Genomic DNA, 24,994 nt, shown 5'->3' with positions numbered 1-24,994 from the left:
TAGCAATGAAGGACAAAATTCCATTTGCCTTCTTAATCACCTGTAAACCAACTTTTTGCGACTCATGCACTAGCACACCCAGGTCTCTCTGCACAGAAGCATGTTTTAATATTTTATCATTTAAATAATAATCCCTTTTGCGGTTATTCCTACCAAAATGGATAACCTCACATTTGTCAACATTGTATTCCATCTGCCAGACCCTAGCCCATTCACTTAGCCTATCCAAATCCCTCTGCAGACTTCCAGTATCCTCTGCACTTTTTGCTTTACCACTTACCTTAGTGTCGTCTGCAAACTTGGACACATTGCCCTTGGTCCCCAACTCCAAATCATCTATGTAAATTGTGAACAGTTGTGGGCCTAATACTGATCCGAGGGACACCACTAACTACTGATTGCCAACCAGAGAAACACCCATTAATCCCCACTCTTTGCTTTCTATTAATTAAACCAATCCTCTATCCATGCTACTACTTTCCCCTTAATGCCATGCATCTTTATCTTATGCAGTAACCTTGTGTGGCACCTTGTCAAAGGCTTTATGGAAATCCAGATATACCACATCCATTGGCTCCCTGTTATCTACCGCACTGTTAACGTCCTCAAAAAATTCCACTAAGTTAGTTAGGCACGATCTGCCCTTTATGAACCCATGCTGTGTCTGCCCAATGGGACAATTTCCATCCAGATGCCTCGCTATTTCTTCCTTGATGATAGATTCCAGCATCTTCCCTACTACCGAAGTTAAGCTCACTGGCCTATAATTACCCGCTTTCTGCCTACCTCCTTTCTTAAACAGTGGTGTCACGTTTGCTAATTTCCAATCCGCCAGGACCACCCCAGAATCTAGGTAAATTATCACTAGTGCATTTGCAATTTCCCTAGCCATCTCTTTTAGCACTCTGGGATGCATTCCATCAGGTCCAGGAGACTTATCTACCTTTAGCCCCATTAGCTTGCCCATCACTACCTCCTTGGTGATAACAATCCTCTCAACGTCCTCACCTGTCATAACATGCCAGTGACTGATGGAAATGAGGCTATGTGTCTTCCACTGTGAAGACCGACCCAAAAAACCTGTTCAGTTCCTCAGCCATTTCCTCATCTCCCATTATTAAATCTCCCTTCTCATCCTCTAAAGGACCAATATTTACCTTAGCCACTCTCTTCTGTTTTATATATTTGTAGAAACTTTTACTATCTGTTTTTTGAGCAAGTTTACTCTCATAATCTATCTTACTCTTCTTTATAGCTTTTTTAGTAGCTTTCTGTTGCCCCCTAAAGATTTCCCAATCCTCTAGTCTCCCACTGATCTTTGCTACTTTGTATGTTTTTTCCTTCAATTTGATACTCTCCCTTATTTCCTTAGATATCCACAGTCGATTTTCCCTCTTTTTACCGTCATTAATTTTTGTTGGTATAAACCTTTGCTGAGCACTGAAAAATCACTTGGAAGGTTCTCCACTGTTTCACCATAAAGTCTTTGCTCCCAGTCTTCCTTAGCTAGTTCTTCTCTCATCCCATTGTAATCTCCTTTGTTGAAGCACAAAACAAAGCACTAGTGCTTGATTTTACCTTCTCACCCTCCATCTGTATTTTAAATTCCACCATATTGTGATCGCTCCTTCCGAGAGGATCCCTAACTATGAGATCCTGAATCAATCCTGTCTCATTACACAGGACCAGATCTAGGACCGCTTGTTCCCTCGTAGGTTCCATTACATACTGTTCTAGGAAACTATCGCGGATACATTCTCTCAACTCCTCCTCAAGGCTGCCTTGACCGACCTGGTTAATCCAATCAACATGTAGATTAAAATCCCCCATGATAACTGCTGTACCATTTCTACATGCATTCGTTATTTCTTTGTTTATTGCCTGCCCCACCATAATATTGCTATTTGGTGGCCTATAGACTACTCCTATCAGTGACTTTTTTGCCTTACTATTCCTGATTTCCACCCAAATGGATTCAACCTTATCCTCCATAGCACCGATGTCATCCCTGACTGTTGCCCGGATGTCATCCTTAAATAACAGAGCTACACCACCTCCAGAATAAATCAGGTCAAAGAAAGGATTCACACAGTAAACTGATTAATATACCAATAGAAATGTTTATTTCAGGAAAAAGCCTTTTTGCTGAGATATTTGGTCATTCTCGATCATTTGTTAAGGAAGTTACTTGATTAGCTACAATACTGGCATCTACCTAGCAATGTGGAAAATTGCCCAAAGGGTGTCCTGTACACTAGGACAGATCCAACCCAGCAAAATACCACCCCATCAGTCTGCTCTCCATCAACAGCAAATGATTTTAGAAAGAGTCAGCAAGCAGCATTTATCAGCAATAACCTGCCCATGGACACTGGGTTCCGCCAGGGTCACTCAGCTCCTTATTACAGCCATGGTTCAAATATGGACAAGAGCTGAATGTCAGAGGTGAGGGGAGAGTGACTGTCCTTACACCAAGGCAGCATTTGACAGAGCATGGCATCAATAAGCCCTCGCTAAACTGGAGTCAATGGGAATCAGGGGGGGGAAACTCCCTGCTGGTTAGAGTCATACCCAGCACAAAGGAAGATGGTAGTGATGGTTGGAGGTCCATCATCTCAGCTCCAGGAATTCCACAGGGTGGTGTTCTCAGCCCAACCATCTTCAGCTGCTTCATCAATGACCTCCCTTTCATCATAAAGTCAGGAGTGTAATGGAGTACTTCCCTGGATGAGTGCAGCTCCAACAACACTCGCTTGACACCAACCAGGATAAAGCAGCCACCGCTTGATTGCTCCCTCTTCCACAAACATTCAAACCCTCCACCACTGACGAATAGTGGCAGCCATGTGTACCATCTACAAGGTGCACTGCAGTAACTCACCAAGGTTCCTTAGGCAGCATCTTCCAAACCCATGGCCACTACCATCTAGAAGGACACCACCTGGAGGTTATCCTCCAAGTCACTCACCATTCCGATTTGGAAATATATCGCTGTTCCTTCCCAGTTGCTGGGGCAACATACTGGAACTCCCTCACGAACACAGTCAGTGTACCTACACCTCAAGAAGTCAGTGAACCTACACCTCAAGGACTGCAGAGGTTCAAGAAGGCAGTTCACCAGCAAGGGCAACTAGGGATGGGCACTAAATGCTGCTCTAGCTAGAATGCCCACATCCCGTAAATGAATTAAAGAAAACAAGTATTTTATTCACCACAGTAACTCCATGAAATCAGCTTCAACATGCTGAAAATACAAATTCCTCAAGCTAACTCCCACTCTGTACAAGTTCTGTCAGTCGTCTCTGAATACTTGATGTATCTACATTACTGTCAATGAAAGAGGAAATAAGTTTTAGAAAAATTGGGATATGCCTTTGAAATATGGTTTTAAGGCAGTCTTTTCATATTACTACACAATGAAATTGAACATGTTCTTTTGAAGTTTGGTTTACCGGTGGCTTGGTATCGCAGGTAAAGAACACTGCAAAAAACAAAAACAAAACAGGCTTCCATGTTTTCTTCTTTAAAAGGGAGGTCACTACTAAAATGCAAATTGGGTGACTTTATTTTATAATGAGAAACCTCACCTCGGCTGATGCGCTGCTTCTCTCCAGATAGGATGCCCGGAGTGTCAATGATGCTAATGCTTTCAAGCACAGAGTTTGGCAACTGGGCACACGTAAATCTAGAAGACAAACAATTTTGGTGTTTCAGTTTCCATTAAGCACGAGACTTAAATGAAATAAAGCTGCTATTTCGGAGCGAACGATTTTGCAAAATATACAGGTGTATTTGGAGGTTTAAATCATTGGATAGTTTCATCACATGGTCATTCGGCCCATTACGGCCCACTCAGCTAGCCCCGTTTTTACCCTGGAGCCCTGCAGATCTTCTCTTCAGATAATAACTTTTTTTTTTTTTTTTTTTTTTTTTTTGAGGGCTCCTTCCACCACACTCTGGCAATTCATTCAAGATTCTAACCTCAATGTAGAAAAAGGTTTCCTCATGGTGTTACGACTCAGTTGCTGTTTTAAAAAAAATTCTTTCATGCAACGCGGGTGTCGTCAGCTGTGCCAGCATTTATTGCCCATCCCTAATTGCGCTTGAGGAGCAGTTAAGAGTAAACCACATTGCTGAGAGTCTGGAGTCACATATAGGCCAGACCAGGTAAGGATGGCAGATATCCTAAATAAAGAAAATAGTAAACCAGATGGGTTTTTAATAACAATCAACAATGGTTTCATGGTCATCACTGCATTTTTAAATTCCAGATTTTTATTGAATTCAAATTTCTCCATCTGCAGTGGCGGGATTTGAACCTGAAACCCCACAGAACACGAGTCTCTGGATTCCTAGTCAGGTGACAATGCCATTATGCCACCGCCTCCCCATAAATGATCAAAGTTGTATTGAAACACAAATTTTGACACCAGTATTTGATGCAATGGCAAAAGTGTACCAGCGTCACTTTCACTAAAAGTGAAGGGTTCGTCAGAGGTTAGTCAAGAGTTACAAGTGATGATCGATGGAGGTAAGGAGCAGGAGATTTAGGGGGGATTGGAGGGAAAACCTTTTCACCCAGAGGGTAATGGGAATCTGGAACTCACTGTCACAGGGTGGTAGAGGTGGGGACCCTTACAACATTTAAGAAGCATTTAGGAGTACTTGAAGCGGTGCAGCATACAAGGCTACGGACCAAGTGCTGTAAAACACGATTAGAATAAATGGGTGTTTGATGGCCAGCACCAGTATGACAGGCCAAACGGCCTCTGTGCTGTAAAACTCTGACTAACTGGACTGGAAGATTCAAGAATGGAACCCTGGATCAAAAGGCTGCAACTTTTAATTTTAAAATGTATGAAGTGTGGCGGAACAGAGTCATATGACAGCTAATTAAATGTTTTTTCCTGGTTGTTAAAACTAGAACATGAAAAGTTGAATTATTATACAATATTCCTTCACTCCTCAGTCACAAATTTAAAGATCAACATGGATTACAAAGTACATTTTGAGCTATATCGGTCTTATTAATACAAAGTCCCTTGAAGCACACATGACCGTGGTCAAATACACAAACACCGCTTTGAATCCAAGTTAGTGCCTGTGGGGTTCTCATAGAAATCATAGAATTTACAGTGCAGAAAGAGGCCATTCGGCCCATCGAGTTCGCACCGGCTCTTGGAAAGAGCACCCTACCCAAGGTCAACACCTCCACCCTATCCCCATAACCCAGTAACCCCACCCAACACTAAGGGCAATTTATCATGGCCAATTCACCTAACCTGCACATCTTTGGACTGTGGGAGGAAACCGGAGCAGCCAGAGGAAACCCACGCACCCACGGGGAGGATGTGCAGACTCTGCACAGACAGTGACCCAAGCCGGAATCGAACCTGGGACCCTGGAGCTGTGAAGCAATTGTGCTATCCACAATGCTACCGTCCTGCCCTATCATCTGGGGGGGGGGGATTCTCCTCAGAATCCCCCCCCCCAGATGATAGAGTTTCCAAACCCCAAAACACTTAAAATCTTCTCTTGTATATATGCTTTCCCTTAACAGTTTTCATTCAAAGATCCAATCCAGGTTTTACAAAGGACTTTTAACCCAAGTTACTGCTCTACTATAACAGCAAATTCAGTCCAGGATTTTACACCACCCTCTTTCAGGTTTCCTTTGTCTAAACTGCTTTTACATAAACTCGAGATCCAGCCACTAATTTCCATTGGTACTTCAACACCCACAGGCGGTAATAAAACCTCACAAATCTGAAAATCACTTCAGATATCTTTCTGGTGTCTCAGCTCACCGTGATCTGCTCTAGTACAGTTAACCTCTGACTTCTCGGACTCCCCAGTTGCTTAACAAGCAGATCTCTGAACTGGTTTTCTCAACCATTACTTCATGGTATGGCTTTTCTTCTAGAAAAGCGGAGATGTTCCCTCTCTAGCCTTCTCATCAACTACGTCTAGTAGAGCTGTGTGAGAGCTCTGTCTCTCTCACTGCCTATCAAATTAGCTGAACTAAACTTAAAAGCTTATCTATCTTACAAGGCCCCAGTTGCTAAACAGGCACCACTGGTTGGTTTGTTCTTCATGCCATTGCCCTCTCTAAACGCAATGGAAACAATTTGAACTTAACCAACACCTTTGTCCAGCATGAATCAAACGATAGGTTTTACCCTTCAAGGCACAGAAATGTTTAAACCCACTTGAAACTATACCTTATTTCTGGTTTACCAACACAAGTTTAATTCCCTTAAAACTACCTTTGTTTCCTTAACAATGTTGTCATTGTTTCTATTGCTTGCTAATCACCTCCAAATTGGTGTCCTTTGGATCTCAAAACACACCAAAGTGAAGTTTCTCCCCACATACTCTCTGTAGCACTATTTTGTTGTGCCCTCACTATAGCACTATGATGTTGTGCACCTCTGGCAAAGTCTTTTCTAAAGAGGACAGCCCTTGCTTTACTAATCTATCCTTGTAACTACACTCTTATCCAGAGAAATATTCTTGTACATATCCTTTGCACCCTCAATGCCTTCTCATCCTTCCTAAAAAGTGTGCTGCCCAGAACTGAACGCTGATCCAGTGGAGGTCAAACCAGTTTTTAAAAATACAGGTTCATCATAACTTCCTTCCTTTTGCACTCTGCCTCCATTTAGAAAACCCAAGATCTAAATTTTCCATATGAATTGCTTCCTTAAACTGTCCTGTCACTTGCAATGATTTGTACATAGAAGCCCCGGGTCCCTCTGCTCCAGCACTGCCCTTCTACCTTCCGGGTCCCTCTGCTCCAGTTCTAGAACTGTATCCTTCTACCTTCCTGGTTCTCGCTGCCAAAAATGCATAATTTCACATTTCTCAGCATTAAATTTCAGCTGTCACATGCCCACCCATTTTATGTCCTCCAAGTAATTTGTCTTTGCAATTTAAATTTTCCTCAATTTCAATTCTTTCAAGTTGAGTCACCCACAAATTGAAATGGATTTATCCAGACACTGCTTTTATTTCATTAGAATACAATAGCTTTAAGGGAGAAAAAAAGAGAACCAGAATGGACCTCCACTTCGGATCTGCCACGTGGATAGGGGGTGTACTTAGGGACAGCACAACGACAGAAGCGGAATGTATCAAGTTATGGAGCACAAGCCAATTGGGAATTATATATTCCTTAGACAACATTGTTGAAGAAAATCTTCACTTAGGTGGGTATGAAGGACTAGGATCTGGTTTTGAAGTCCGGAATCTCCAAATGACAATTACAACAGATATTCTAGATAGCAACCTTACATACTTAACCTGCACACACTGGTGTGGAGGGGGAAGAAAGGATAAATTGCTATTGGAGATAGAAACAGATGTACCCTGGGCGTGGTTTCTTCATAATGGTGTTAGTTAGGATGGCCCTTTAGTAATGCTCTTTTGCCAGTGAGGTACGGAAATGGTAACTCAGCTATTTGTTACTGGCCTGCTAAATTCATAGTTCAATTTTGTTTTTAAAAATCTGGTGGAAAATGCCTATTGCAATAATTATTTTTTAATTAGTTCATTAGTTTAATTTGGGATGTGGATGTTACTCACTAGGCCAGCATTTATTATTCATCTCTCATTGACATGGGGATCGTGAACCGCTGCAGTGTGCTATATGAACACCGGTGTTTTTAGGGGCAGCATACACAACCAATTCACTAATGCACTTAATGAAAATAATCTGTTATCCTTACCTGGCTTACATGCAATTCTAGTCTTTACCAACATGGATGACATTCAACTATCCCAGCAAACCATTCAAATAGTGCAAAGTCAACTAGGGAAGGACAGCGAAGCAACCTTGCAATTAACTCTCCCACAAACTTCACTTTACCTCAAAAAGAATCCCTGGAGCTATTCTGTCTACCTCAAACAAATTTCCTTCCCATGTCTAGGGGCTTTACAATCAAATTGTGCCCAACAATCCAACACATTATCCCTGGGAATTTCTTAGGTTCAGAATTGCCGACAGATAACTACCCAGTGAAACTTTAATGGAACCCCGAGCCACTTCACAAGTGTCGTGTATACAGTTTCCCTGAAACAGCCTGCTGAGTTGTCAAGTGAACTCTATCCCAGAATTCACTCTTGAACACTTCAGCAATTCAAAGCTCCTCCTTCAGCAGCACTTTCCAGACCCATAACCTCTACTATCTAGAATGGCAGCCGAATGAAACACCTTTAGATTAAAAGTACCCCTCCAAGCCACATACCATCCTGACTTGGAACTACAGGTTGAGCATCCCTTATCAGAGATCCCCAAAATGAAAAATCCCCAAATCTGCACTGGAGCACTAACACAGCGTCACGAACGGGGAAATCCACAAGGCTCCTGGGCGATGTGCAGTATATTCCCAAATATTCCAAATCCAAGACATTCTGCCCCAAGCATTTCGGATAAGGGATTTTCAACCTATATTCTTTCACCAGGTTGTGCAGCAACTAAAAGCAGCTCACCACTTTCAAGAGCAATTAGGAATATGTAATAAATTCTGTCATGCCAGCGACACCCACAATTTCAAGAACAAAAAATAATAATCTATAGTAGAACAATGTGTTTGGGTTGTAATTCCAACATCCCAGCATGGAATTAATTCTTCATTAGTCAAAATATGTATAACTCGAGGGAGAAAAATCACATCCAGGACTTATCACTTTTTTATGTTGCCAACACATGGCAAGATTTAGCTTTGCAATACAGTGGTGTATTTACAATTAGAAAGAGCATCTAAGATGAGCAGTGCACGATGAGCAGTGCACATTCTGTAGATGCATATCCCGAACATAGAATGAGTAGACAATTCTGCCCCTCTCAAGCCTGCTCCGCCATTCGATACAATAAAGGCTGATCTAATTTTAACCCAGATATTCAAAGAATACCACTTTTTGAAGAGGAGAGAATTCCAAAGTCTCACAACACAAAGAAAATCCTCAAAATCGGTCTTAAACGGGCAACCCCTTATTTTTATTTATTTAATTATTATTATTATTATTTTTATTTTTTTTAAAAAGGGAGCCCTAGTTTTAGATTCTTCCTCTAGAGAAAACATGCTCTCCACAAGCATCCTGGATCCCCTTAGGATCTTGTTTCTAAACAGGAGGCCACTCAAGCCAGTCCACCATTCCTTATGATCATCCAATAGCCTAATCCCACTTTCCCCCATATCCTTTGATCGCCTTTGCCCCAAGTGCTATACCGGACGGCTTCTTGAAACCATACAATGTTTTGGACTCAACTACTTCCTGTGGTAACGAATTCTACAGGTTCACCACTCTGGGGAAAATAAATTTCTCCTCATCTATCCTAAATGGTCTAGGCCGTATCTTCAGACTTCAGACTGTTGCCCCTGGTTCTGGACACACTCTCAGGAACATCCTTCCTGCATCTACCTGCCAAGTCCTGTTAGAAACTGTTTCTAAGAGATCCCCCTTCATTCTTCTGAATACAATCCTAACCGATTCAATCTATCCTCATCCTTCAGTCCTGCTATCCCAGGAATCAATCTGGTAAACCTTCGCTGCACTCCCTCTATAGCTAGAACATCCTTCCTCAGTTAAGGAGACTAAAACTGCACACAATATTCCAGGTGTGGCCTCACCAAGGCCCTGTATAATTGCAGCAAGATATCCCGGCCTCTGTACACAAATCACCTTGCAAAGGCGGCCAACATACCATTTGCATTCTTTACCGCCTGCTGCACCTGCATACTTACCTTCAGTGATTGGAGTACGAGGGTAACAAGGTCTCTTTGCTCGTTCCCCACTCCTAATTTATGGCCATTCAGATAATAGTCTGCCTTATTGTTTTTGCTACAAAAGTGGATAACCTCTCATTTATCCAAATTATACTGCATGTCATTATTTTGTCCACTCACTCAATTTGTCCAAATCATACTGAAGGATCTCTGCATCCTCCTCACAGCTCACCCTCCCATCCAATTTAGTGTAATCTACAAATTGAGATATGACATTTTGTTCCCTCATCTAAATCATTAATACATAATGAATAACTAGGGTCCTAGCACGATTTGAAAGAGACCCATCAATTCCTACTCTTTGTTTCTGGTCTGCCAACCAGTTTTCTATCCATCTCAATACACTACTCACAATCCCATGCAGGTTAATTTTACATGCTAATCTTTTATGCGGGACTTGGTCAAAAGTCCAAATACACCACATCCATTGGTGCCCCTTCCATCAATTCTCCTAGTTAAATCCTCAAAGAATTCCAGATTTGTCAAGTATGATTTTTCCTTCATAAATCCATGCTGACTCTGTCCAATCCTGCCACTAAATGCTCTGCTCGAAAATATTTGATAATGGATTCTGAATTTTCCGCCACTAGACATCAGGCTGCAATCAAATCATCTCTCACCTCCGGTGATACAGGGCTAGCCTGTCCAACCTTTCCACACAAGACATCCCTCCTATTCCATGTAAGAGTCTAGTAAACCTCATCTGAACAGCTTCCAATGCATTTACACCTTTGCTCAAATAAAGAGACCAATACGGTACAATCCAGATTGATGTGGTCTCACCCAATGCCCTGTATAACTGAAGCATGACCTAATTTTACGTTCAATTCCCCTCGCAATAAACATTTTACAGGCAGCATGGTAGCACAATGGTTAGCACAGTTACTCACAGCTCCAGGGTCCCAGGTTCGATTCCCAGCTAGGGTCACTGCCTGTGTGGAGTCAGCGCATTCTCTGTCTGCGTGGGTGTCCCCCCAGATTCCAAAGACGTGCAGCTAAGGTGGATTGGCCATGCCAAATTGTCCTTAATGTTCAAAAGATTAGGTGGGGTTACGAGGATGGGGTGTAGGTATGGGCACGGTGCTCTTTCCAAGGGCTGGTGCAGACTCGATGGGCCGAATGGCCTCCTTCTGCACTGCAAATTCTATGATTCTATTTACTTGCTGTACCTCCATATTAACCTTTTGAAACTCATGCACCAAGACACCCAGAGCTCTGCAATCACTCAGCATTTAGATTGTGTTTCTTTTTTATTCACCCTGCACAAACGGACAACCTCACATTATAGCCCATTTGCCAAAGGATTATGGTTTTTAAATTGGCAACAAACACCACCAAGGGTATTGAAAAAAATATAAGAGTTCTAGCGAAATGTACAAGAGGTAGGAACAAAAGAATATTTCCAAAACAGAATTTGGCTCAAGGTGAAATTCACAGCGAGGAGAGAGTAGGAGTTTTTCAATTGAAATTGGGCAAATTTAAAATTGGTTGAGTTTTTAAATTGTACATCATGAATAGCCAGAATTGCTGCACAGGAAGGGAGGCTGATGCATGGTTCCTGCAGGATGAGAGAGTCGAGTAGATGCCAACTCTGACAAATACATCTGCCGGAAATATCCCCAACCCAGAACTCGAGGTGATGAGTTAAAGGTGGGCCTGCAACTTTATGATCTTGATGTGGCTTAAGATGCAAAAAGGGAAAAGTTGACAAAAATAAATAGGCACCAGATTTGAAGGGGACACATTTTTTAAAATGAGCATGCCGAATGGTAAAGCAAGAGAAGACATATACTGGATCATATGGGAAGACAATAATCCAGTGGCGAATGAATCGGTGTTCAGAAAAGGTTCAGTATTTCTACTCCATGTCTCCATCTATAAAGTCCAGGATCCTGCATTTCTCTGTACAGGCAGAGTAGTCATACAAAATGCTTAGAAATGGTTCTCAACACAATGCAAATAATCAGTGGTATATCAAAACCAACACATAGCTCCCAGTCCTGTCTAATATCTCACTGCCTGATGTGTTGGAATGCAAAAAAACACTGAAGTGCCTGATTGCATTGATGTTAACACAGAAATGAAAATCTATGAAGACCTTATTAAATATGTGACACCAATCACAGAAACTTTCTGGAATACCGAATGCTTCAAGTGAGACAGGCTTTGAAAAGATAAATGTCAAACTCTGGGCTGGCACCAATATTGCCAAAGATCTGTTGAATCACTCGACAGTAGGGCCTCCAAGGTTTGACCTCCCTCAGAAACAGTGGTCTGCTCTCAACAGGATCAGTACTCTCCATGCAAGGACACCACACTTCCTCCACAAATGGAGCTTCCAAGGACAGCCCAGTTTGTGACTGAGGCCGCCTAGATCAGACTGTAATTATACCCTGTATTTGAAATTGCATCTCCTTGTTCTTCCAAGCAAAATATGTTCACACTGCACTAAATTCATTTCAATTCTGCAGAGGCATTAAAAAAAAAAATTGAAGGAATGGGATACTGCCTTGAAACAAACTTTTATCGATTTCAGATCATCTTCTCAGGCAGTACCTCAATTGATGACTTGCTTCTACTCCAGTTTAACGGATTCAGAGATGCAAAATGGCAGATAGGTCCAACAAGCAGACTGACAGATGTAGGTCAGGTGATACTCAAAGAGTTGCTCTGATGCCTTGACTTAAATATTACTCTTGAATCCACCAGGATGATAACATGACCAATAGTCTTCTTGTTGAAAGATGAACTATTTAATGAGTAATTAAATAATAAACTGCGAGTCCTTTTATTATAATAAACTAGTTCTAACTTCTGTCACTCCAGCTATTCTATGCCTTGCTTGTTCACTGTTCTGATGTCATGAAACATCGGACTTAGAAAAGGCAGGAAATCAGTTCTTATAGTATCTGACTGTGAGCCACCTGGTGTTGAAATGGCTGTACGACATTTACGTACATTGATCATGTATATTGATACCTGAATATCACTACAACTTTGAGACACTAGGTGTCTCAATGTGTTGACAACCAAGTTGTGTAGAATAGTTGCTAGAGTCTGATGTCAGGTATATGAACGAGCTTGGAGTGATTAGTGCCTCAATATGGGGCAGAGGCCATTGGGAGGGGATGTACCCTTTTCCGATTTGAAGGATGTTGCAAAGACTAGTGATTTGTTTTGGTGCTTTGAAGTGCCAGCTATGGGTTGTCCAAGTCTCCAAAGCATGGGCATTACAGCTGCCCAATAAACAACAAGACCTCTCTTGGGTTTGAGATCCTAGTCTTCAAATACTCCAGTGTAGAGGAGACTGGCTACTAAAAAAGTGGCATTGAGGTTGTGAAACATATTAAGCAGAAGACTCCATCCAGCAAGATAAGGGAGACTGGAGACCAAGAAGCGTGACTGGGTTGCACTTGGATGATACAATGGCCAATGGCCTCAAAAGCCTGTAATTATTGTTATATCAATCAGCACGTCTGCACCAGCCCTTGGAAAGAGCACCCTACTTAAGCCCACACCTCCACCCTATCCCCATAACTCCATCGGACCTTTTTGTTTTGGATACAAAGGGCAATTTAGCATGGTCAATCCGCCTAACCTGCACATCTTTGGACTTGTGGGAGGAATCAGGAGCACCTGGGACGAAACCTACGCAGACACGGGGAGAATGTGCAGACTCCGCACAGATAGTGACCCAAGCCAGGAATCAAACCTAGGACCCTAGAGCTGTGAAGCGACAGTACTAACCACTGTGCTACCGTGCCGCCCATTTAATATCATGCAATGGATTTTGTGGCTCTGTGAAAGAGAACAGACTACATAAAAATTTTTAATTAAAAGTGGCCATTCCAACCCCCCCCCCCCCCCCCCCCCCCCCCCAATAAAGGGACAATTTAGCGTGACCAATCCACCTTTCTGCAAATCTTTGGGTTGTGGGGATGAGACCCATACAGATTAGAGGAGAATGTGCAAACTTTACACAGTCAGTGACACAGGGCTGGGATCGAACCCGGGGCCTCGATGCAGTGAGGCAGCAGTGCTAAACACTGCTCTACCATGCCGCCCAGTAACAGATTTTATTCTAAAGAACGCAACTCAGAATAATTCCACTCCATTTCACAAGGTCCTTGATGGAATTTTAGAAGCCATTACAGAAATTTCACTCATCTGAGAATGACTTTACTGCAGGGCTAAGCCCAAGGCCTTGAGCTGCTTTGCATACTTTAAGAATTCAATCATACAGGGGATTTTTGTGGTCCGAATGCCAGAATTGGGCAGCAGTGCTAGCCACTGTGCCACCCATTCTCAAAATAACCTGACCAATGGCAAAATAGGCTTGAGGCGCTGAATTACCCATGTTTCCAAGAAAGAAACATAGAAAGGCCACTCGGCCCTTCAAATCCACTCCATCATTCAATTAGGATCATGGCTGATCATCCACCTCAATAGCCTAATCCCGCTTTCCCCCATATCCTATGATCCCTTCGCCCCAAGTGCTATATGTAACTGCTTCGTGAAACCATACAATGGGACTCAACTACTTGCTGTGGTGACGAAGAAATGTCTCCTCCTCTGTCCTAAATGATCTACCCCGTATTCTCAGACTGTGATCCCACACCATCAGGAACATCCTTCTTGCATCAATCCTGTCCCACCCTGTTAGAATTTTAAAGGTTTCTAGAAGATTCCCCCTCATTCTCCTGAACTCCAGTGGAATACAATCCTAACCAAAGTCAATCTCTCCTCCCACGTCAGTCCTGCCATCCCAGGAATCAGTCTGGTAAACCTTCGCTGTACTCCCTCTATAGCTAGAACATCCATCCTCCGGTAACTGCACACGATACTCCAAGTGTGGCCTCACCGAGTCCCTGTATAGTTGCAAGACATCCCTGCTCCTTTACTCGAATCCTCTTGCAATGAAGGCCAGCATACCATTTGCTTTCTTTACCGTCTGCTGCATTTGCATGCTTACCTTCAGTGACTGCTGTGCGAGGACACCCAGGTCTCGTTGTATGTTCCCCTCTCCTAATTTATGGCCATGCAGATAATAATCTGTCTTCCTGTTTTTGCTACCGAAGTGGATGACCTCTCATTTATCCAAATTATTCTGTCATTAATCTGTCATTATTTTGTCCACTCACTCAACTTGTCCAAATCACACTGAAGGATCTCTGCATCCTTCTCACAGCTCACCCTCACACCCAACTTGGTGTCATCGGCAAATCTGGATATGTGATATTTTGTTCTCTCATCTAAATTATTAATATATCTAGTGAATAGCTCGGGGCCTAGCACCGATCCCTGCGGTACCCCATTAGTCACTGCCTGCCAATTTGAAAATGACCCGTTAATTCCTACTCTTGGTTTCCCGTCTGCCTACCACTTTTCTATCCATCCTCAGTGCACTTCCCCCAATCCCATGCGCTTTAATTTTACACGCTAATCTTTTATGCGGGACTTTTGTCAAAAGCCTTCTGAAAGTCCAAATACACCACATCCACTGAGCGGCTCCCCTTCATCAATTCTACTAGTTACATCCTCGAAGAATTCTAGTAGACTTGTTAAGGAAGATTTCATTTTCATAAATCCATGCGGACTGTCCAATCCTGGCACTGTTTTCTCAGCGCTCTGCTAGAAAATCTTTGATAATGGATTCTAGAATTTCCCCCACTACTGGCTTACTGGTCTATTAGTCCCTGCTTTCTCTCAACCTCCCTTTTTGAATAGTGGAGTTACATTAGCCACCCCCAATCTGCAGAAACGGTTCTGCAGCATATAGAATTCTGGAAGGAGACCACCAATGCATCTACTAATACTTAGAGCCACCTCCCTCCATCAGTACCCTGGGATGTAGATCATCAATCTACCCTTCAATCCCATCAATTTCCCTAGCACCATTTCTCTCACCTTCAGTTCCTCTTGCTCACTAAACCCTACATTCCCCAACAGTTCTGGTAGCTTATTTGTGTTCTCATTTTAAAGACAGAACCAAAGTATGCATTTAGTTGCTCAGCCATTTTTATCCTGTTTCTGACCAATCTTCTGTTCACGTATCTATAGAAACTTTTTATGCTCCCTGCAAGCTTACATCATACTCTATTTTCCCCCCTTCTTAGTCAATTGCTTGGTCCTTTTTTGCAGAATTCTAAACCGCTCCCAATCCCCATAACTTGTTTTTCTTGGCCAATTTATATGCTTCTTCCTTGGGATCGAATACTATCTCTAATAAGCCATTGATTTGCCACCTTTTCTGTTTTACTTTTCTGCCAGACAGGAATAAACAATTGTTGCAGTTCCGCCATGCGTTCTTTGAATGTTTGTCATTGCCTATCCACTGACATCCCTTTAAGTAACATTCCCAATCGATCATAGCCAACTCATGCCTCATTTTATAGTAGTTTCCTTCAAGATTCAGGACCCCACTCTCAGAATCATCAACTTCACTCTCCATCTTGATGTAACATTGTGTCATATTATGGTCACTCATCCCCAAGGGGTCTTGCACAACTAGATTGCCAATGACTCAGTTCTCATTGCACAGTACCCAGTCTGGGATATCCGGTTCTCTAGTTGGCTCCCTAACATATCGATCCAAAACACCATCCCACATACACTCCAGGAATTCCTCCTGTATGGTATTGTGGTAAATGTGATTTCCCACTCTATATGCAGATTAAAATCACCCATAATTACAGTTGTTCGTTTATCACATGCGCCTCAAATGTCTGTTTAAATGCCATTCCCAACAATATCACTGCAGTGTGGGGGTCGATATAGGACGCCCACTAACATTTTTTGTCCCTTGCGGTTTCTCAGCTCTACCCATATGGATTCCACATTGTTGGAGCTAGCATCCTCCCTCACTATGGTGTTGATTTCCTCCTTGACCAGCAATGTAACCCACCGCCTTTTCCTTTGTCGGTTTTTACTAAATACTGAATATCCCTGGACATTCAGTTCCCATCCCTGGTCACGCTGCAGCCACATTGCCATAATCCAGAGTATATCATACCCCGTTCACATCCATTTGTGCGATTAGTTCATCCACTTTATTGCAAACACTTCGCGCGTCAAGGCACAAAGGCTTTAACATTACTAGTCCTGCTCCCAATATTTTTCATTGAGACTGGGTCATCAAACCTGTTCAAAGCAGAGATAGACAGATTTTTAATCAGTAAAGGAATCACGGGAATAAGGCAGGAAAGTAGAGTTGAGGATTATGTCAAGTCATGATCTCATTGAATGGCGGAGCAAACTTGATGGGCCGAATAGCCTACTTCTGCTCCTGTCTTGTGGTTTTACAGCTGAGAAATAGCTTTGAGTGATTAAACAAATCTGGGAGTTCAGTAAAAGTATAGTCCACAGGTTTTGAAATAGTGTAACAGTGGTTAGCACTGTTGTTTCAAAGAGTCAGGCACCCGGGTTCGATTCCTGGCTTGGGTCACTGTCTATGTGGAGTCTGCACGTTCTCCCAGTGTCCGTGTACCTTTCCTCCAGGTGCTCCGGTTTCCTCCCACAAGTCTAGTGGCCATCATGAAGGTTCTGGGGAACCTGAAAGATCTGAAGGTGGATAAATCGCCTGATCCAGATGGACTACACCCCAGGGTTCTACAAGAGGTAGCAGAGGAGATTGTGGAGGCATTGGTGGTGATCTTTCAGGAATCACTGGCGGCAGGAAGGGTCCCAGAGGACTGGAAAGTGGCTAATGTAACACCCCTGTTTAAGAAGGGAGGGAGGCAGAAGACGGGAAATTATAGGCTGGTTAGCCTGACTTCGGTGATTGGTGAGATTTTAGAGTCAGTTATTAAAGATGAGATCATAAAGTACTTGGAAGTGAATGATATAATAGGACTGAGTCAGCACGGCTTCGTCAATGGGAGGTCATGTCTGACAAATCTGTTCTTTGAGGAAGTAAGACAAAGGAGAACCAGTGAACGCAATATATTTAGATTTCCAGAAGGTCTTTGACAAGGTGCCACATAGGAGACTGTTAAAAAAGCTAAGAGCTCATGTGTTCAGGGCAAGACCCTGGCATGGATAGAGGATTGGGTGACTGGCAGAAGGCAAAGAGTGGGGATAAAGGGGTCTTTTTCAGGATGGCAGCAGGGGACTAGTGGTGTGCCTCAGGTGTCTGTGCTGGGACCACAACATACATTAATGATCTAGAAGAAGGAACCGAAGGCACTGTTGGATGATCTAGAAGAAGGAACTGAAGGCACTGTTGCCAAGTTTGCAGATGATACATAGATCTGTAGAGGGACAGGTAGTATTGAGGAAGCAGGGGGGCTGCAGAAGGACTTGGACAAGCTAGGAGAGTTGGCAAAGAAGTGGCAGATGGAATACAATGTTGAAAAGTGTGAGGTTATGCACCTTTGAAGGGGGAATGGAGACAGACTATTTTCTAAATGGGGAAATGCTTCGGAAATCAGAAGCACAAAGTGGCTTGGGAGTCCTTGTTCACGATTCTCTCAAGGTTAACATGCAGGTTCAGTTGGCAGTTAGGAAGGCAAATGCAATGTTAGTATCCATGTCAAGAGAGCTAGAATACAAGGCCAGGGATGTACTTCTGAGCCTATACAAGGCTCTGGTCAGACCCCATTTGAGTATTCGGAGCAGTTTTGGTCCCATATCCAAGGATGTGCTGGCCTTGGAAAGAGACAAGAGAGGTTCACGATCTCCGGAATGAAGAGCTTGTCGTATGAGGAACGGTTGAGGATGCTGGGTCTGTACTCATTGGGAGTTTAGAAGAATGAGGGGTTGGGGGGGGGGGGGGGGGGGGGGGAGGGGAAATCTTATTGAAACTTGAGAATACTGCGAGGCCTGGATAGAGTGGATGTGGAGAGGATGTTTCCACTTGCAGGAAAATCTAGAACCAGAGGGTACAATCTCAGATTAAAGGGACGATCCTTTAAAACAGATGAGGAGGAATTTCTTCAGCCAGAGGGTGTTGAATCTGTGGAACTCTTTGCCGCAGAAGGCTGTGGAGGCCAAACCACGAGTGGTTTGTGTGTCCTTAAGACAGAGATAGATAGGTTCTTGATTAACAAGGGGATCAGGGGTTTGTGGGGATGAGAAAAATATCAGCCATGATTGAATGGCGAGTAGACTCGATGGGCCGAGTGGCCTAATTCTGCTCCTATGTCTTCTGGTCCAACTGCCAAAAGACGTGCTTGTTAGGTGAATCGGATGTTCTGAATTCTCCCTCAGTGTACCCGAACAGGGATTTTCACAGCAACTTCACTGCAGTGTTAAATGTAAGCCTACTTGTGACACTAATAAAATATCATAATTATCTCCGCCACGTATTGATTTGATATATCCTGCTATTTCTACTCTGACTAGCAAGTAGCACTGGTAGGAATCCTGAGATCGCTACCTTTTGAGGTCCAAACTTCTTAACTTTCTTCCTATTCGGAAGCAATTCTTCCTATTCGGCTTCTGGACTTTGTATTAATGTGTACCTTGACCTAGTCGTTCACCCTCCCCCTCCTGCAACCACTCAGAGACATCCTACACCCTAGCACCATGGAGGCAATACACCTGGAGTCTCGTTTGTAGCCACAGAAACACCCTTCTATTCCCCATAATTGAATCCCCTATAACTATTGTATTCCCACACGTTTACTCCTATCCTCTGCTCCATGGTGCAATTTGGCTGTTGCTGCTTTCCCCTTAGCAGTATCCAAAGAGCTCTACCTATTTTACAAGGGAATGGCCACAAAAGGTTCCTGCACTGCCCGTCTAGCTCTTTCTATGCCTGGTCACCCATTCCCTTCCTGCCGTGGTGCGACTACCTCTATACATACTATCCACGATACTCTCCACCTCATGGATACTCCAGTGTCCCCAGCCGCCACTCCGGCTCTGGAACCCGGGCTTCCAGGAGCCATTTCTGCACACACTCTGGTCCTGGGAACTGGAAACGTTCCTGGTCTCCCACATGCAGCAAGAAGAGCAGACCACAGCTTGGAGCTCTGCTGCCATGTCTTACACATTAAAATTTAATTTGTCCTTTAATATCAAATAATAGTAACTAGGGCCATGTTTGGGTGGAGGGTCAGTTATCATTGTTCTGTTATTACTTCATATTCATCTTTCCCTCTTATTTAATCCAGTGTCTGCATCTCATTGCAGCAGTCTAGGGCCAAAATCTCCATAAGTGAATTAACAAATTATTCTTATTTGCGACCCTGGATCAAGGGGGGCTGGAACTGACCCCGCGCTCGCCCAGAGTGTAGCGACAGTTAAGCTGTGAAATTATAAATGTGGAGATCAAAACTGCACACTACTCCTTATTCTGGTTCTCCAATCCCTTTGCAAAAAAAGGTCAACATGCATGTTTTGCTAATCGCTTGCTGCACCTGCATGCCAACTTTCTGCATTCCTTATGCCAGCACTTCTCAGGCCATCAACACTTCAAAGTATCACACCTTTTAAATAATATGCTGCTCTTCTATTCTTACAACCACGTGATTAACTTCACACTTCCCAAGTTATATCCCATCTTGTTGCCCACTTAATCAGCCTATAATGCTGCAGTCTCATCCCCACAACTTGCCATACTTTTAACTTCACACTTCCCCAACTTGTATACCGTCTGCCATTTTGTTGTCCTGATTGCTGCAGTCTCGGACCTCCCCACAACGTCCCATTACTCTCTTCATCCAAGTAGATTGCAAATAGCAAAGCCCCAGCAAGAGGCACTCCACTATTCACTACCTGCCAAATTGAAAAAGTCGTCAGGCACAATGCATCGGCATGTTGCGATCTCGCTCGAGTGTGGTGAGCCGGCGAACGCTGGGACCGGTGAACCATTCAGCACTGGTCCACACAAAGTGGACTAAGCGAAACGGCACCCAGGGGTCCCCCGGGCTATTCGAGATCCCTAGGTGCCCCCCCCCCCAGAACGTGGGAAGCTTGGCACTACCCATCTGGCATCCTGGCACTGCCTAGGTGCCGGAGTGACAATGCAAGTGTGCCTGGGTGCTAGGGTGGCACTGCCAAGGGTCCAGGCCCAAGGGTGGGCAGAGGGGCCATGCCGATGAAAGGTGGGTGGAGGTCCCAGGTCCCCCGAGGCAGAGTTCAAAACCCGTCCACAAGGGGCAGGACCAAACGGCACGCGCCAAAGCCAGTTTTAAACCGGCTTCATCGAACTCACCCGGCCTCTACCACCCATCACTGGTCCACAAACGTGGACCAGGTGTCACAGCACCCGGTCCATCGGAGACCCCTGGGTGGTCAGGCAAGTGCAGGGTGACTCCTTGGCCCTCCCCCTGTAACATGGGCACCTTGGCACGGCCAAGCTGGCAGGAGCACTGCCTGGGTGGCAGTGCAGTGCAAGAGTGACCAGGTGCTAGGGTGGCACTGCCAAGGGTCAGGAGCTGAGGGGGGCCATGCCCATGAAAGGTAGGTAGAAGGGGGTGGCCTGAAGAGGTGTGCCCCATAGCAGGGTATCCTCACTTTGTGGGGGGGGGGGGGGGGAAGAAAAGAGACCCACAAGCTCAGGGCACCCTTTCAAAGTGGCCACCCAATCTCAGCTCCCCAGTGGTAAAATAAAAGTTCTAAGTGTGGGCTCAACCGGTGAGAAAACTCCCCAGGGCCAAAAAAAAAAAAAGTGATTAAGTGTCATTGTAGCAGTGGGAAACTCTGCCACAAATGAACTTTTTGGGAGGAGAATCGCTACTGTTATACCTCTTGTTCTCTAGCTGTTAACTCCTCTACCATGCTATTACTTCCCAACTCCAAGAATGTTTATTTTACCCATTAACCTAGTGTGTCACCACATCAAATGCCATTTGAAAATATACATATGCTGTATCCACTAAAACTAATAACCATGTTGATTTATTCTACTCCTACTGTACTTCGTGCACTGTTAAGACTCCTTCCAGATTCTTCTTGATGTTAGGATAACTGGCTTGTAGTTGATGGCTTTACCTCCCACCTTTTGGGGGAAACGTAGTGCAACATGGGACTCAAGCCGGATAAGTGCAAGGTGATGCAGGGCAGGACAAACAAGGCAAGGGAATACATAATAAACAGCAGAAACCTGGGAAGCACTGAGGATCAGAGGGATCTTTGTGTGCATGTAAAGGTAGATACAGTGGTTAAGGGAGCATAAGGAAGCCTTTATTAGCAGAGACAGAGACTTTATTGGCTAGGGAGGTTATTGGCTGGCCACAGCTAGAGTATTGTATGCAGTTCCATTATAGGAACAGTACGAAGTCTTACAACACCAGGTTAAAGTCCAACAGGTTTGTTTTGATGTCACTAGCTTTCGGAGCGCTGCTCCTTCCTCAGGTGAAATTTCACCTGAGGAAGGAGCAGCGCTCCGAAAGCTAGTGACATCGAAACAAACCTGTTGGACTTTAACCTGGTGTTGTAAGACTTCGTACTGTGCTCACCCTAGTCCAACGCCGGCAACTCCACACCATTATAGGAAGGATGGGATAGCGCTGGAAAGGGTGCGGAGATTTACCAGGATGTTGCCTGGACTGGAGAGTTTTAACCATGGAGAGATTGGATAGACTGGGGTTGCTTTCTTTGGAGCAGAGGAAATGGAAGGGGTGGGGTGCAGGAGAGACATGATTGAGATGCATAAAATTATGAGGGGCACAGATGGACAGGAAAAAGACTTTTCCCCTTAGCGGAGGGATCAATAACCAAGTGCATAGATTTGAGGTAAATGACAGGAGGTGGGCATCACAGTGGTTAGCACTGCTGCCTCACGGCACCGAGAATCCGGGTTTGATCGTTCCCTGCAATGACTAGGCACGGATATACTTTTTGTCTTACTCTTGTTTCTTCCCTATTCCACTCTGCTCGTCTTTATCCACATCACTGTACTGCTCCAATACCTCATGGATTACTAAATCTCCCTTGGAAATATATTGTACTATGATGAAAGGGTAGGGCATTGGCATTAAAATTTGGATTGCTCTTGCAAAATCCAGTATAGACATGGGCCAAATGGCGCTGCGAACTGCGATAATGTCATGTTTGAACCTCCCAGGAATGCTGCAAGCAGTTATAATGATTGGGCTGGATCCAACAGGCGCACTGGGAAACGTTGCTTTGACATGGCTCCGGCATATGAATTAGTGTTGTGCAGCTTTGCGTCACGGTTGCAGAATTAAATGCAAGATTAACCAACTGAAGGGAAAATCTTAATTTAACATTTTCACAAGTGATTAAATGCCATCTCCTTCCATTTCTCCCAGATGCCTCAAGCACATGTTAAAAAATGTAATGCAAAACCAAAACTCACCAACCTTTCTTCATCTCTTGAATGAGATCTGCCAGCTCAGAAGCTTCTGGAGAAAATAATCAAAGACAGTATCTGCTCACAGCCTCCCTCCATAAATAGGTCATCCAAAACACTGCTGCCCATGCTCACTAGCCTCAGGTCTTCTTCACCTAGTGATCACTGCTTGTTGACCAACACAATTGCTCACAAAATTTTATCCTAGTCTTGACAACTTTCCTCTTTCTATCTCTTTATTAGTTCTACAATCCGCATCATCATGTTAACTGCTTCATCATTTCAGTTGCCTCGGCCACAAATGCCCTCCCTTAACCACTCTGCCTCTTGCATCTCAAGATTCTTCTCAGGGTCACTATTTTCTACATTACAGTGATGTCTACAACTATGAATTGCAGAAAAATGTTTTGAGACAAAGATTAAGAAAGGCATCACACACATGCAAGCCTGTGTGTGCCTCACCCCACATTAGTGGCAATGCTTTCAGCTGCTGAGGTCCAACTGTTAAGAAGCTTTCCCCAAGTCTTCTGCCTCTTCGCCTTAAAACACCCACAAATAACTCCTTGCTCCTTTATTCAGCTTACTAAAAAGATGGTACGAAAACAAAAATGTTGATTTTTGCTTCGAAACTAAAAGATCATGAAGAGAAGCCACAATGTCACCTCCCCCAAGTTCAGATTTAAGATTTGAAGGGCGAGGCCAATGAAAATTTCAAATCAAATAAAAACACTTGCATTTTATTTGCCTTTTGTTCCTTTCTGCCACTACGGATATTTTTCAAGTCAACAAAGACCCACGAGCAATTCTTCCATACAGTAGTAAGCTTTGTTTCAAAGAGCTCAGAAAAACATTGACCAAGTTGAAATCCTGAATGCTCAGATTCATGATCATTTAACTTGGCACTTGACAAAGATCATAGACTCCTTTAGAAATTGGCATCAAAATATCCCAAGTGGATTTTTACTTGCTGCCGAATTAAACTTCATTCTCAACTGAGTATCTTATTGTGATAAGGCATTTGATTCAGATCAGATCTGCTACTAGCTGCACAATGTGCATGCTGTTTTCATTCTGCACATGTTTTAATGTCCAGCCCTCCAAAGCAAAGGGTGCATAGGATTACGTATTATCTCAAAATAGCAGTGTTACCACAATTTAGAAAGTAAAAAAGTATTATAATGCTTCAAATAGATTTTGTTGGCTCATCTTTAGAAACAGTTTATTTGGCAGTTATTTTAAGGGGATGGTGAAAACTACATCATAATAAGACAAGTTATAAAGCCGTTGTTTGAGGCTATGCTCTGTTTTTTTTTTAATCTGGAGCAGACTTAGTTGCTGGTTTAGGTTAAACCACATCTCTCCCCTCACCCCCCCCCAATACTGCTTTTCAATTATTGCTGGCCAATCACCAGAGATAACCGAGAAGAGGCAATGGTATTGTTGCTGGACCAGAGATCCAGAGTAATGCTCTGTGGACCCCCCGTTTCAATCCCACCATGGTAGAATTTAAACTCAAACGTCTGGACTATGAATCAATTTCAGATTGTTGTAAAAATCCAATTGGTTCACTAATGTCCTTTAGGGCTATGTGACTCCAGACCAGGCAAGGAAGGCAGGTTTCCTTCCCTAAAAAGCACACAACAACAAAATAGACTACGGGTTCATGGTCCAGATGCACCTCAGGGATGTAAATGCATTTTTAAAATGCCTGGGAAACAAAAAGGAAGGAAAACGTCTGGGAATGAGCAAGGTTCCCCCCCCCTCCCCCAAGTTATTTTATGGGATGCAGATGTCATTGAGAAGAAGGAGACGGGAGACACTGACAAGGGCAGCAATTGTTGTCCACCTCTAGTTGCCCTTGTACTGGAGTGGTATATTAGACCATTTCAGAGGGCTGTTAAGATTGCATTTGATCTGGAGTCACATGTAGGCCAGACCAGGTAAG

General features: G+C 43.6%; 1 protein-coding gene across 1 annotated transcript in view; it reads right to left on the bottom strand.

Moving 5' to 3' along the window:
* LOC140411134 (EH domain-containing protein 3) overlaps positions 1–24,994 on the bottom strand; it is a 119,100-nt gene that overhangs the window by 71,058 nt on the left and 23,048 nt on the right. The window contains exon 3 of the mRNA XM_072500194.1: positions 3,588–3,685. Coding sequence (XP_072356295.1) covers positions 3,588–3,685 — 98 coding nt within the window. The remainder of the gene's footprint in view (positions 1–3,587; positions 3,686–24,994) is intronic.

This window comes from Scyliorhinus torazame, chromosome 4 (genome assembly GCF_047496885.1).
Source record: "Scyliorhinus torazame isolate Kashiwa2021f chromosome 4, sScyTor2.1, whole genome shotgun sequence".
In the NCBI taxonomy this organism is placed as follows: Eukaryota; Metazoa; Chordata; class Chondrichthyes; order Carcharhiniformes; family Scyliorhinidae; genus Scyliorhinus; species Scyliorhinus torazame.
This window is presented reverse-complemented; position numbering and strand designations above follow the sequence as displayed.